At 46.2% G+C, this 13,494-nt stretch overlaps 2 protein-coding genes across 8 annotated transcripts in view; one reads left to right on the top strand and one right to left on the bottom strand.

The window, feature by feature from the left end:
• Nucleotides 1–920, top strand: part of prpf31 (PRP31 pre-mRNA processing factor 31 homolog (yeast)) — a 6,593-nt gene extending 5,673 nt beyond the window's left edge. The window contains exons 14-15 of one of the 2 annotated variants that reach the window (XM_042107927.1): nucleotides 457–593; nucleotides 640–920. In XM_042107927.1, coding sequence (XP_041963861.1) covers nucleotides 457–582 — 126 coding nt within the window. In that variant the 3' untranslated portion in view covers nucleotides 583–593; nucleotides 640–920. Of the gene's footprint in view, nucleotides 1–456 lie in introns of both variants that reach the window. The other variant, XM_042107926.1, reaches the window with a different exon arrangement.
• An 852-nt stretch (nucleotides 921–1,772) lies between these two features.
• cnot3a (CCR4-NOT transcription complex, subunit 3a) lies at nucleotides 1,773–13,301 on the bottom strand. 6 transcript variants are annotated; one of them, XM_042107917.1, is made up of 19 exons: nucleotides 13,167–13,301; nucleotides 12,298–12,358; nucleotides 12,090–12,157; nucleotides 11,924–11,998; nucleotides 11,676–11,765; nucleotides 11,346–11,474; nucleotides 10,975–11,070; nucleotides 10,492–10,711; nucleotides 10,013–10,146; nucleotides 8,618–8,737; nucleotides 8,456–8,512; nucleotides 7,187–8,177; nucleotides 6,408–6,513; nucleotides 5,928–6,069; nucleotides 5,205–5,304; nucleotides 4,803–4,998; nucleotides 4,128–4,260; nucleotides 3,611–3,736; nucleotides 1,773–3,283 (listed from the first exon to the last, which is right to left on the bottom strand). In XM_042107917.1, exons 2-19 carry the CDS (start codon nucleotides 12,320–12,322, stop codon nucleotides 3,185–3,187), a joined length of 2,907 nt encoding a protein of 968 aa, XP_041963851.1. In that variant the 5' UTR covers nucleotides 12,323–12,358; nucleotides 13,167–13,301; the 3' UTR covers nucleotides 1,773–3,184. The 6 variants fall into 6 exon arrangements, with proteins under 6 accessions (XP_041963851.1, XP_041963852.1, XP_041963853.1 ...); XM_042107918.1 differs by having other exon boundaries at nucleotides 7,202–8,177; XM_042107919.1 differs by having other exon boundaries at nucleotides 10,013–10,116.
• Nucleotides 13,302–13,494: the final 193 nt, after the last annotated feature.

The following is a 13,494-nucleotide window of genomic DNA, read 5'->3' as shown; positions in this document are numbered from 1 at the left end:
ACCCCCTTGTTACCCCGTGTGGTTAATGTTGATGACACACACACACACACACACACCCCTTCTCAGGGCATCATCAGGTCATTACAGCCACATCAGGAGACTCCGTTGGCAAGTCAACATGAATGAAGTCAACACTCCCTCACCTCCGCCTCTGTCTGGACACAACTGTTTTTGACCCTGAGTGCCCACACACACACAAAAGTGTTTAGTTGTGGATTAGGCTTAATATGTGCACAGAAAACTGTGTCAAAATAGAGTAGGCCTATTGGAGTCCAGCTCATGAGTTAGTTGTAGTAGATGTACAAAATGAAGGTGTAGATGGTCCGTGTGGTCACCATCATCTCACAAACTTATTTCTCTCTCTCTCTCTCTCTCTCTCTCTCCCCATCCCTCTCTCTCTCTCCCCATCCCTCTCTCTCTTCCCCCATCCCTCTCTCTCTGGCCTTCCACCCTCAGGGTCTGGAGATTGTGAATCCTCAGGCTGCAGAGAAGAAGGTAGCAGAGGCCAATCAGAAGTACTTCTCCAACATGGCCGAGTTTGTCAAGGTCAAGAAAGAGGGAGAAAGCAGTGTCAAGCCTTGAGAAGTGGATGGACGCACACGCACACACACACGCGCGCACACACACGCCCACACACACACACACACACACACACAGTGTTGATGTATGTCAGCTTTGTGTACGTTATGAACACAAGCAGATTTGACCTCCAATGCAGCTGGTGCTGTCAAAGGTCAGTGCGGAAAAGTTGACAGGTTGGATGGACATGCAGGCAGACAAACAAGACCCTCCCCTGGATGAGAGGTTGCCATGGTTTTTATTTTTATTTTGTGATTTTGTTTGATGCATTTTGCTTTTATGTGTAAATACATGTAAGTTTCATTTTGATTAAACCATTCAGATCTATGGTAAAATTCTCAGTTATGTGTTTGTTTTGTGTGTGTCAAAACAAAGAGCTGTGCAGTTATGGCTTATTTATAGGGTTACCAAGACAACATATTTACCCAGTGGCATATTTCGGTCATGCAGTTTGAGATGTGACCATAGTAAATATTGCAGTAGTTTCTGAATGAATATGCATGTGTCGGCACTATGTGTTGACTTCTGGTCAGATCAGGACTTGGTGGATAGAAATGAATAAATACTTCCAAGTCTGAAATGCAATGTGTCTCTAACAGAGATGCCTGTATTCTCTTGCATTTCATTTTTGGCACAGCGGCTTTAGGAAAAGACCCTGGCAGATGTGTGACAGAGCAGCCAGTGCATTAGTCACGAAAGGGTTTGTGTGTAAGGGTTCCAAACTGCTTTTGGATGTCATCACTTATTTTTTTTTTTCTTCCTGCGATGTCTTGGTAACCTCATCAGACTGAAGGACATCTTGAGTTTGACCAGTTGTTTAGTTGGAAGAGTTCTCAGAGCTCGTAGATTTCCCTAGCCGACGAAAATTCCGTAAATTTTCCATCTGTCACTCAGCGTGACGCACAATGTTGCTGCTGGGATCTACATGTCACGCATGTTCTCTGTAACTGAAATGCTACAGGTAATGTGATCTGCCTAGCAATCCGCTCCCTGTCATGCTGGTTTGGTTTCTGATCTGTCTGCAGGCACCTGTTTGGGTTCACTTTTGGGCCGATGTTTGGATTTCTGATTTACTGCAATTCCTACATATCAGCAGAGATTGTACCTTATTCAAATCAATTAAAAATCAGTTCCGTCAATGGAATGCAATGGTATCATTCTGCTGAATCGTGTTCAGAGACAACACCGACAGCTGTTCACAAAAGTATTTTATTGAAATTGTACAATCCTCTTTTTTTCCCCATTTCAGGCTTACTGAATGGCATATCACATGCTATCCTGACAGTGTCAAAAAAGCAAAGATGAGAAATCAACTCTATACATAATTTTTTGTACTTATTTTTTGGAGAGAAATTCACATGTTGTCTGTCAGCTGCCCTTCCCTTCCTTAAGCCAAAAATAATTTCTCTTTTTTTAAAATTTCTACACAGTTTCTTAACGTTTCTTTTTGAAAATACAGATTGTGGGTTTTCCCTCCAAAAAAAATGAAGGAAAATGCAATTAAGAAAACTCACTGAGGACACCTTTTTTTAACTAAGAGGCTTTAAACGCTTACGCACACCGAGTAAAAGGGAAACAATGATTCTTTTGTAAAGTGAGTGTGCTCGCTCCTATTCGGACAAATGAGAGGGAATCTGTGAAAGTTGGTTTCCAAAATGAAAGAAATGCATACAGGGGAGGAAGGGTTTTCTCTTTTTTTTTATACATATTCCAGAACTGTCCGAGCTTTCCACATGACAAAAAAAGATATATAGATATACTTCTTTTTTTAACCACAAACAACCTACACACGGTTAGTGAGAAAGAGGATAACTCCCTGCATCTGATTTATTTCTTTTTTTTTCATTATTTGTCGTCATTATTTGATATTCTCTTTTTCAAGAGGGATGCTCACTGCTCTTGTTGAAATGAACAGAGGCAGCAGTGGAACGAAACGCTGAGTTGACTCAAGGGTGAAATTTTTATTATATATATATATATATATATATATATATATATGTATTCCACATTTCTTTGACAGAGAGAGGAGGCAGAGTAGAATTCAATTGCATAGCAATTTAATTAACATCTCGTCCTCTTCAACACAGGACTGGCCCTGTAGGGTACCGGCAGTGGGGAGGCCTACGCGAACAACTACAGAAATGCTTTCAGAAAACATCCGCAGACTCAGGTAGTACTCCTAGTCAAATTACACTGGTGGTGGTGGTGGTGGTGGCGGTGGTGGTGGTGGTGGTGCGTTGTTTTTTTTTTCTTTTTCCCAATTGGAGTTTGCTTTTTGTGTAGTCTGGTGGTGCTGGGGGATTGAGATAAAACAGAAGTAGCGGGCAAGAGGACTGCAAAGAGAGGTTCAAATGTTTGTGTGTAAACAGGCACTCGACCCCCTCCTCTCTCGTGCTTCTCCCCGTTTAAGATAAAGGCCTACTTTACAACCAACGTTTTTTCTTAAAAAAAAAACAAAAAAAAAAAACATTATCACGGCATGGAGTTCAATCTCGGAATGTCAACAGCAGCACATTCTCCATGGCGGCCAGCTCATCTGCCCATCTGCCCTTGCCCGGCCGCTTTCTGCGTCTCCTGCCCCCGCCCCCTTGCCCCAGTCTGACGGTCACTGCAGGTCCCGGTCCTCCAGGTAGCGGTACTCAAACGTGAAACCCTCCTTTTTGCGCTGGCCCCACTTCTCGTAGTCAAAGTAGATGTATGTGCCCTGAGGGAGAGAGGAAACCGACACACACACACACACACACACACACACACACACACAGTGAGTTTACTGCTGCAGACACACGGACTGCTGCTATTGCTAGCCTGGAGGCTCTGTTGCCTTATGTCAAGGACAACTAACTCAAAACAACAAAGAGAAAAATAATGGAGACATAACAAAAAAAGTAAAGATTAGGATCCCATCCCCAAGTGAGTGAAAATGAGAATAAAATGACACTTTCTGCATGTTTTGCTTTGTGAGGCTTTGTTTGCTGTTTGCCTGTGAGATCACAGGTTAGATACTGAGGTATGGGAAATGAGGTAAACCAACCTGTTCAAACTCGTCAGTGATGGTCTTAGGCTCTTCATGTCTCTGAAACCACATCATGTACTTGGTGTGGAACCTCCACGACTGCTTCTTCAGAGCTTTAGCGGACAAATACTGAGCCTTTGTGCCCTAGCAGATCAGAGAGCAGCAGGATTATTCACACGCACATAGCAAGGCAACAGAACACCTAGAGTAGGCTACAGTAGGTGATGATAGAGGTGACTGAGCAGGAGGCAGCTTGTGTGTGCTTGCTTGCGTGCGTGCGTGCGTGCGTGCGTGTGTGTGTGTGTGTGTGTATTCTGAGACAGGCCACCGGCAGAGAATAAGGACTGTAGTGGATATCGTGGTAGCTTGCGTGTGTGTGTGTGTATGTATGTGTGTGAGAGAGAGTATGTGTATGTACAGTATGTGTGTGTGTGTGTGTGTGTGTGTGTGTGTGTGTGTGTGTGTGTGTGTGTGTGTGTGTGAGTGAGAGAGAGAGAGAGAGAGAGAAAAAAAGAGAGCAAGCCATGGCACAGACCTCCAGGTAGTAGAAGATAAAGAAGAGGGTCTCAGTGGACAGTCTCTGGTAGAACTCGATGGAGTCGGAGTGGTGGGGGGGGACCTGATGGTGGAAGGGAAGAGTGGGACACGGGTTCCTCATCAGGTATTGCCTGTGGAGGGGGGAGGGGGGGGGGGTTAGTACTCAATATCACAGCTCATTAACACACAGCCAGCTTTAGGGCAGTTTAAACGATCAACAGGGCAGAATGTCTCACTGCTCTGTGGTTACAACAGTCAGTCCACTAACCCGACCAGCAAATACATATTGGTCAATTAATGCTAACCAAGCCAATTATGTTTTTTCTCCAGCTGTCACACAACCAAAATGGACGCTGCTGTTATCACTACACTACTCTCAGAGACGCACAGGTGAGGCGTGTGTGTGTGAGAATGTGTGCGTGTGTACCTGATTCTCTCGGAGTCGGAAGGGTGAGGTGTGTGTGTGTGTGTGTGTGTGTACCTGATTCTCTCGGAGTCGGATGGGTGAGGCATGTGTGTGTGTGTGTGTGTAGGAATGTGCGTGTGTGTACCTGATTCTCTCGGAGTCGGAAGGGTGAGGTGTGTGTGTGTGTGTGTGTGTGTGTGTGTGTGTGTGTGTGTGTGTGTGTGTGTGCCTGATTCTCTCGGAGTCGGACGTGTGAGGTGTGTGTACCTGATTCTCTCGGAGTCGGACGGGTGAGGCATGTGTGTCCACGCAGACTCCTGCATGGCCTGCTGGTAGAGCTGCTCTTTGGACAGGGGCGTGGGGCCCAGTGGACACACCCCTAACGATGGTGGCAGATTGACCTCGGAGACGGCTGGCTGAGGGGCCACAGGTGGCCCGCTAGGGGCCGAGCCTGTGAATATGTCTGAGGAGAACAGAGCATGTGTGACAATCACTCCTTATGTATATGTGAGGGTAAGGGTTAGATTTTGGTATAGTTTATATCTGTCAATATTCTGAAATACTGTGTGTTCTACCCCTCTTAGTGGTGTGTGTGTGTGTGTGTGTTGTCCTACTCCTCTATAAGAGGAGAAAGGAGGTGTGTGTGTGCATATGTGTGTGGAGTTGTACCTCTTTCAGGGAGATGTATGGAGGAAATCTCTCCATCCATTCCTGTTACCATAGCTGCCCTCTTTGCCATGGCAGCCAGAGAACTTAACGGCTCAGGGGCCTGAGAGAGAGAGAGAGAGATGGGTCAAAAAGAAGAGAAACACAGACTGTGTGTCTCCCAGGGTCACCCAGTGAGACACACAGGGTCACCCAGGGTCACCCACCTCTAATACACTTTGCTGTTACATAACACACTTTTAAATATTTCAGACTCTGTATAAATAAAGAGTCACTCCGGGGGCAAAGCTGCAGACAGCAGCACACTGCACTTCCCCTGCTCCCAGAGACAAGCTCAGAGGCCAGCGTGCCCATCGCTGCACCTCAAAATACTAAACGTCCATACTAAAATGGGCTGAGTGGATACAAGCACTGCCATAAGACGATCTGTATTACAGTGCTGTACTGGCAGGACAAGAACCAGTTATGAGGAAGGACTTCCTAACGGGTGCAGACTAAGGGACAGAGCCTGATGTGGGTCAGTTCTACCCCAGGGTCCATGTGGTGTGTGTGTGTGTTTAGATAGATAGATAGATATATAGATAAATAGATAGATACTTTATTGATCCCCAAGAGGAAATTCAAGATATGGATAGAAGATATTTAAGATAAATTCAAGACAGTTTATATGTGTGTGTGTGCGTGCGTGTGTGTGTGTGTATGAGTTGTGGTTGACTGGGGACGCACCTTGATGACCTCAGAGTTTGGTGTGTAGGAGTGCGGGCCGTTGAGCAGACTTCCACCACCAGGGGTGTTGTCCGTGAACGAGGGAGAGGGTGAGGAGGGTGGAAGGGTGATGGAGCTCAGGAGACTGGGGCCGTTATCCAGCCTGAGAGAAAGATGGACAGAGAGAGGGTAGGAGAGAAGAGATATGGACAGAGAAAAAGAGAGTGTGTGTGTGTGAGTGTGAGTGTGAGTGTGAGAGAGAGAGAGAGAGAGAACAATGATTATGAGAGCAAGAGAAAAAGACAGTCCAGAATCAATATTTCAGACTATGAAACAGCTCCATATTTTAACCACACACTTCATCTAGTTAATTCAGTGCTTTTTAATCCAGAGGGACTTCCACTACAGAAGTGCCATTAAATCAGCCTTGTGCTCAGAGGAAACACAGCTACTTGTCAGAGCTGTTTCATTAAGAGATAAATAATTGATGTTTTCACTCACGGTGGATTGCCCGAGGAGCTTAGAGATGAGGGCTGGCTGCTTTGTGATTGGCTACCGCTGCTGAGGGTGGAGTCAGGTGTGTTGTCTGCGACAATGGCGCTGTAACCTGGACAGCGAAGAACGAAGGAGGGTGAGTTTCGTCATCCCGTAAAACAGTTCTGACAGTTTTGGGATCTTACAGGCACAGGCTACACAAGGCGCGTAACGGCTTCTACACACAGTTGCGTGCATTGCAGTGCTGGAGACGCATCCCATTCACTTTACATGGGCTCACGTCATCCGTTGCCGAACTGAATTGTGGGTCCGTTGCGTCGCGTTTCTCCCATCGCTCGCGTTGAGAAGTTCAGCTGTTGCTGCACTGACAGGCGGCACCGGCCAATCAAGCCAATCGACCGACGGCACTAACCAATCAAGTTACGGTTATACTTCAAGTCATTTGCATGGCTACCGTCGGGAATACCCACTGCCATGCGTTGACAAAACGCAACTGTGTGTAGAAGCCGTAACTGAAGCGCTGCGAATGCTGCAACAATCCAATCCTTCGATGCTTCCACTACAATCAACGGAACTGGCTATGGTGGCCCGTACAGTCGGAAAAAATCTTTTTTTTACGCTCCGCAAACAGAGCGCTTCAAGTGTGCACACGGTGTAGCCTGGCTGTTAGCCACCACAAACACAATGCACTGACCATGGACATGATTCCTGACATATTAATGTATATATATATATATATGTATATTTAACAGCTGTGTGAATATGGATGAGAAAAACAAACGCACTGAAAAGGTTCTCACTTGTGCCTCCATTCTGTTTGAGAACACTGGGAGGTCTGGCGGGCGCTGAGTTTCCCCCGACTCCTGAGCCCGCTGCCCCTGTACTTCCTCCGTTGCCCCCCATGAGGCCCACGCCGGCGCTCGAGCCCGGGGCAGAGCCCACGGGGCTGAGAGGTACCTGCGGTGCCCCCTGCAGGGCCGACTGTCCCTGTTGCACCAGGCTCAGGATGCTGCCGCCCAGTACCCCGTGCCCCGGGCTGGACCCTAGGAGCCCCAGAGACGAGCCGGTGCCGTTGCTGGTCGCGCCCGCGCTGCTGACGCCTCCTCCAACGCCGACGACCATGACCGAGCTCGCCGTGGGGACCGTGCTGCTGAGGCCGCCACTGCTTCCGCTCCCCACCGGACCACCGGGGGCGCTGCCCACTCCGCCCGCGGCCGCTTGGGCGTACGGTGCCGGCGTGGACGCGGAGAGAAGCCCTGCCATGGTGCTCAATGAGCCGGTCATCCCCGACAGGCCCAGGCTGGACATCTGCGACGAACTGCTGGTCACAGTCACGCCGCTCTTCCCCAAGCCCAAGCCAAGCCCCAGGCCCAGGCCCGAGGCCACCGCGCTAGGCCCCGAGGAGACCAGGGGCTGGGAGTTTGGCGTGGCCGGGGCGGGGGTGCTCGAGCTGGGCAGGGAGGGGGTGCTGGAGGTGGGGAGTGTGGGGTGGCTGGGGGGGCTGGGGGTGCTGTTGGAGGGGATGGGGATGGGGGTGGAGGGGGTCTTGGGCTGGGTCTGCTGGGGCTGTTGCGCTGGCGGCTGCTGGGACTGGGACTGAGGGGGGTGCTGCTGCACGGCGCTGCTGAAACTGCCCAGGAGGTTGCTCCCGCTGGACACGGCTGGTCCTCCCCCGACAACTGCGGCCATGGAGACCGACGAGGGCGTGGATCCAGAGGAAGAGGAGGAGGAGGAGGAGAACGACAAGTGCGATGGGTTCCCATTCTTCACAGGTGACTACAACATAGACCACACAGAGACCATAAGTCTATGAAAGACCTTCAGAGTATTAGAGCACAATGGTGACTTGGAAGAAATGCTGTCAAAAAAACAAGCAGAAATAAAAAGATGTATACAATCAGATCTGCTTGCTCACAGAACTGTAATATTTTCTATAAAGCCTTTCTATATAAAGCCTTGCATGGCGGTTCTTACCATTCTGGCAAGATCATGGTTGAATACCAAATACTAGGTTGACTGTGCCTAGAGACGTCCCTGATAGGAAGCGTCCTCACCTGACTAACTTCACTGTCGGTGGACCGCCCTCTTTTCTTGTCCTCTTCAGAGTTCTCCTAAAACAAATACATTCCTAGTATCAATATACACACAGATACACACACAGTAATAACACATCAATAACAATGGCCCTTAACACAACAATAGAGTTCATCGCAGACCCAAGGGAGAGTAGAGGAGAGGCCTGGGTAACTGATGGAGGAGAGGAGAGGTGGGTGTGGGGTGTTGGGTGCAGCAAGAGCGGCCTCAGGCTGATGGAGGAGCAGGAGGCCTGGCGGGCTCTGTGTAGAGGAGTGGTGAAGGAGACAAATGAGGACCATGTTAGGGGCGTAACGGTACACACAATAAAATAATCACGGTTTGGTGTGTACCTCGGTTCCGTTCATTTTCAGTACCGTAAGCCTGTAGGTACCGCTAACTTAAAATTCACTGACAACATTGCTGATGCGCAACGGGAATAGTATTTTGAAAAGATGTCAAATGTTTTTGACGTTAATTGATTAAACATATGGTCTACCACTTAATATGTTTGTGTGAAAACTCAAATTTGAAACATGGTCTGCAAGCAAAAAAAAACAACAACTGTTGATACTGTTATAGACTGCATTTGGTACATTTTGGTACACATCTGTATTAAACCTAAAGTCCTTTACCTAAGAGGTTCGGTACGAATATGTGTACCTTTACACCCCTACACCATATGAGAGACGACATGAGTTGTTGGAAGGAGGAGGGGGGACATAGTGAGGGAGGAAGGAGGGGTACAGATGAAAGGCAGGAAAGGAGAGCTATCAGGGGAGCTGGGGAACAGACACGGAGGTACAGAAAACACTAAGAGAGGCAGATAGGAGATCGGAGACAAATCACTGAGGTGTGATATGGGTGATATCAGAGATGAGATATTATACGGTTCTTCACAATGCTAGTAGAACGCTTCATTGACTTGAATGGGATTTCCCAACGTTCTACGGTAAAGTAAACTCATGTAATTACCGCTGCAAAAATATAGTACCCGCTGTAAATGGCAGGGGGTTTTGTGCTTCTGATTTACGTCTTTCATATCACTCCGCAAGTAGTCTGGTCACTTCTTGCAATGGAACTTCATTCAAAAGTGAAAGCAGACGGTTGATCAGCTGTATTCTAAAGAATGTTTGATTCAAGTTCCGCATGTGTTGCTAACTATTTGTTTCTCAGCTAAAGCCACGACAAAGTGGTAACAAAGAGACATATAATGTGGAGTTTATTTTTTCGTTTTGCCAAGAGGCAAGTAGCCGTATAATAAGCGGGATAATGTAACATAACGCTGGTCATTATCGGGAAAATAAGTCCAGCGAAGCTGGCGCGCCGGGGTCCGGTTCACCCTGTCGGGACTTATTTTCCCGATAATAACCAGTATTTCATACATTATCCCTTACTTAATAGACACAGGTGGTTATCAGGGGGAGAGAAAGGAGGAGAATGGAGGTGAGATTTGGGCAGTGGTGGTGAAGAGCTCGAGAGAAGAGATAAGAGGGGGAGGAGAAAGAACGTTTTGTGAGGAAGAGCGAGCTGTTTACCGCGGTGCCGGCTGCAGGCGATGGAGGGATGGGCGAGGAGGAGGTGGTGGAGGTCGGCGTGCTGCTGGACTGCAAGAACATCTCATCCTCCAAGTTTGATTGACCTTGAGGTGAGGTGGCCATCAACGCCGCCGCTGCCCGAGGCAGGGGAGGGAGACAAAATCATGACAGAAACACGTCAGGAAAAATCTGCTGACCACATGTTTCAGTCAATGATGTCCCCAGTTTCTGTCTTCTGACACTAGAGAGACAACTGCACAAATTCCTTCGCATGTTGCAAATTTGCAAATCAAGTTTCTTCTGATTCTTAAAAATATTGTTGAAAGGTGTGTGGAAGATACAGAATAATTAGGTGTAACATACAACTTAACTTGACTATGAACGAACAGCGGCATTATAAAATTTAAAAAAAAAACACACACACACACACAAAATGTTCACTTTTTTCAGGACACATATCTGTAACCATTCAAACTTACGGATATCTTCTAGGTCCAGGTCGTCGTAGAGGAACTCATTCTCCTCAAAGTCGGGGTCCTGGGAGGAGTCGATGTAGTACTCCACGTCATCTTTGATCTTATGGATGGAATCCACCTGAATTGAGTCGTTGTCAAGCATTCGCAGGATGGTCTCTAGCATGCGGATATGGTACCGGTGGCGCTCGATCAGCCTCTTCAGTTCCTCTATGCGCTCTTGTTTCTACAGAGAGGAGAAGAGACGAAAGAGAGGAACATGGAGGAGGAGAGATGAGCCCACAGAGGAGTTGAGAAGACAGAATAGATAGGAGAGCCGGCATAAATAGAGGTAAGAGAAGGAAGAGGGGAAGAGAGGAAAGAAGAGATGATAGAAGACATGACAAAGAAAAGAGCAGAAAAAGAGAGAGGAGGAAAGAGGAGGTGTTTAGTGCATAGTGGAACTGAAAACTTTTGCCAAATCTGAGGAGGTTGGACGATGATACTGACATCTTTGTCTCCCTTCTTTTTCCTTGTTTGGACAGAGAGGGACTCCACTTCACTCTCAAACTGGTCCACTTGCATGTTTAGTGTGTCTATCGTATTCTGAGAAACAAACACAGATAAAGGTCAATTATATATTCATGCTTAATTCCTTGCGTTCAATACAATAATATAATGTCAGTTTGCTTTGACTACATATTACCTCTAGTTATTGGCAAAATGTAACAAAACCTGACAGTCCTAAATAATCAGCAGGTTTTATAATTTCCGCTCAATTTCAGCTATAGTCAGCTGTTCATGCTGTTATGTTAAGATGTGTTTATGAGTGATTATCTTATTGCTTGTGCTGGCTATCAGTAGCTGTAGCCCATTGTTACCGTTAGCCACTGTTCCGTTTCCTCCTTCTCCTTCTGAGCGGGGTCCACTTTCTGGGCCAAACCCAGCCCTTCCTTGGAGTAAGCTTTCGTCTTGGTCTCCCTCTCTACTACTTTAAACCGCTCCATTTGCTGCACAGAGGAGAGAGTTAGTTACTGCTGTTATCTGGTGACTGGAAACAGAATTCCACCAGTGCTGTTTGTTTCTAGGTCAGTTTTGAGACTGGAACAGATCAGCTGAGTGACAAATATACTGCAGTTTGAATGGGCAGCATTGACAGGAGGCTTTGCAAACAAACACCATAATACATTTCTAAATCATAGAAGTTTTACCGTCTCTATCAATTTGCGGTTCTCCACTAATTGCCTCTTATCCTTGATCTCGTTGGATGCCACCCATGTCTTAATCTGGTCTCGTAGTCGCTGTAAGGGCATCATAGGGAATCATTACTTATCTCATACGTAGTCATAAATATATTTCATCTTGAGAGTAGGGCATATTTTACTGATGTACTGATGAAAATGTTACAATTAATTGGTTGATGGATGGTGCCTGGGAAATTAAATAAACACATTCTCACCTGGAGCTTTTTGATTTCTTTCTTGAGGTCAGCCTCATACTTCTCCTTCTGGTTGGCATTGGCTGCATTGTGTAACTGAAGGATCACAAGGTTTGTCAACACACTGCTGTCCTGGAGATTTTATTCCTTTGATAGATACATCAGGCCTATACTAAATTCTACTCACCTTTTGCCAGATGTCTTCAAACTGCTCAACACCCTCTGCGACTTTTTTCAAACATCGATCTATTTCACCTGTTTCAAAGGTCAGAGACATAAAAAGAGCTTCACGTTTGAATGTGCAACTAGAACAATGAACGCTAGCGTCACACTATATCCAATCATGAAAGATGCTGCTGAGATCATTTCATCATCCACATAAAGAAGAGACTCACCTTGGAGTTTTCTTTTATCAGCCATGGCTTCGCTATGATACTGTCTTCATACCGCCTATAACTGCAATCAAAATGACACATGACATTAGCTCGACTAACCGCGGAACTACATAGATCTGCAGGACATGCAAAGACTAACAACTTCAGTCCGACTGACAGATCATTTAAAAGTAGCACTACGGTGAAGACTAAGGCTCTGTTAACGACAAGTGGTCAACACTTGCTAAATAAGTACCGTAGGAATGTTTAACTATTGTTTCATATAATATTCAGGGGGAATGTTAACTTGGCTTGCTTAACTAAAACATTTTCCCCGACAACCCTCTACATTGGAACAGACAGAGCTACAAGGGCTGGATAGCATAAGCACAACATCTGTGTCGGTCAAGCACTACAGTAACTCCATGTCACTTCATATGTCAAGTACAGCTATCGCCATCACATGAAACAATAGGGTAAAATAACAAACGTTACCTACATATCGTTATATTCGAGTGCCTAGCTTGCTAGCTAGATAGCATGGTTTCTTATCGTTGGAAAACAGGTAACGTTAGCTAAGCTGACGTTTTACAGTGTGAATGCAAGGAAACTACAGATACTATTAACGTCGTTAATAACGCACGTATTAATCTGGTGCAGTTACGGTTGAAGGCAATAACAGATGCAAAGTTTTAAGCTATGTTAAAGCTAACAGGTTAATGAAATGTGAATATTGCAAGCTAATGCTGAAAAGGGTAAGAAAGCCAGCTAACAGTTAGCTAGCTCACTAGCTAACGTTGCTGCACAGTCAAGCTAGCTGGCTAGTTCCTCCAGAATTACGGATGATGAGTTCAATAGTGGACCCAGTTTAATGTATATATGTTCTATACCTTCTGTAAGTTATATTAATGTCGTATATCTTTTTGTTTTAGTAGCCACGTCCGCGATTACCGAGCCTTCTTTACTTCAAATTTCAATGTTTTCTTCTCGTCAATCTCTTCAATACAGTACATTAAAGATGGACGCTAGGCCCCTCCTCCAAAACGTGTTCCCGCCTCTAATTCTCAGTAAAAACGACTATTGGTCCAAATAATCTGTCATTCATTTGATGCAAATTGACAGCTTCCGCAGAATCGTTGTCGAGATTGGTTTAGCTGCCTAGGTGAAAGGTTATATTTACGGAAAAAAATAAAACGTCTCTGTAAAGTATTTGTTGTC

This window comes from Alosa sapidissima, chromosome 10, assembly GCF_018492685.1.
Source record: "Alosa sapidissima isolate fAloSap1 chromosome 10, fAloSap1.pri, whole genome shotgun sequence".
NCBI lineage: Eukaryota > Metazoa > Chordata > Actinopteri > Clupeiformes > Clupeidae > Alosa > Alosa sapidissima.
This window is presented reverse-complemented; position numbering and strand designations above follow the sequence as displayed.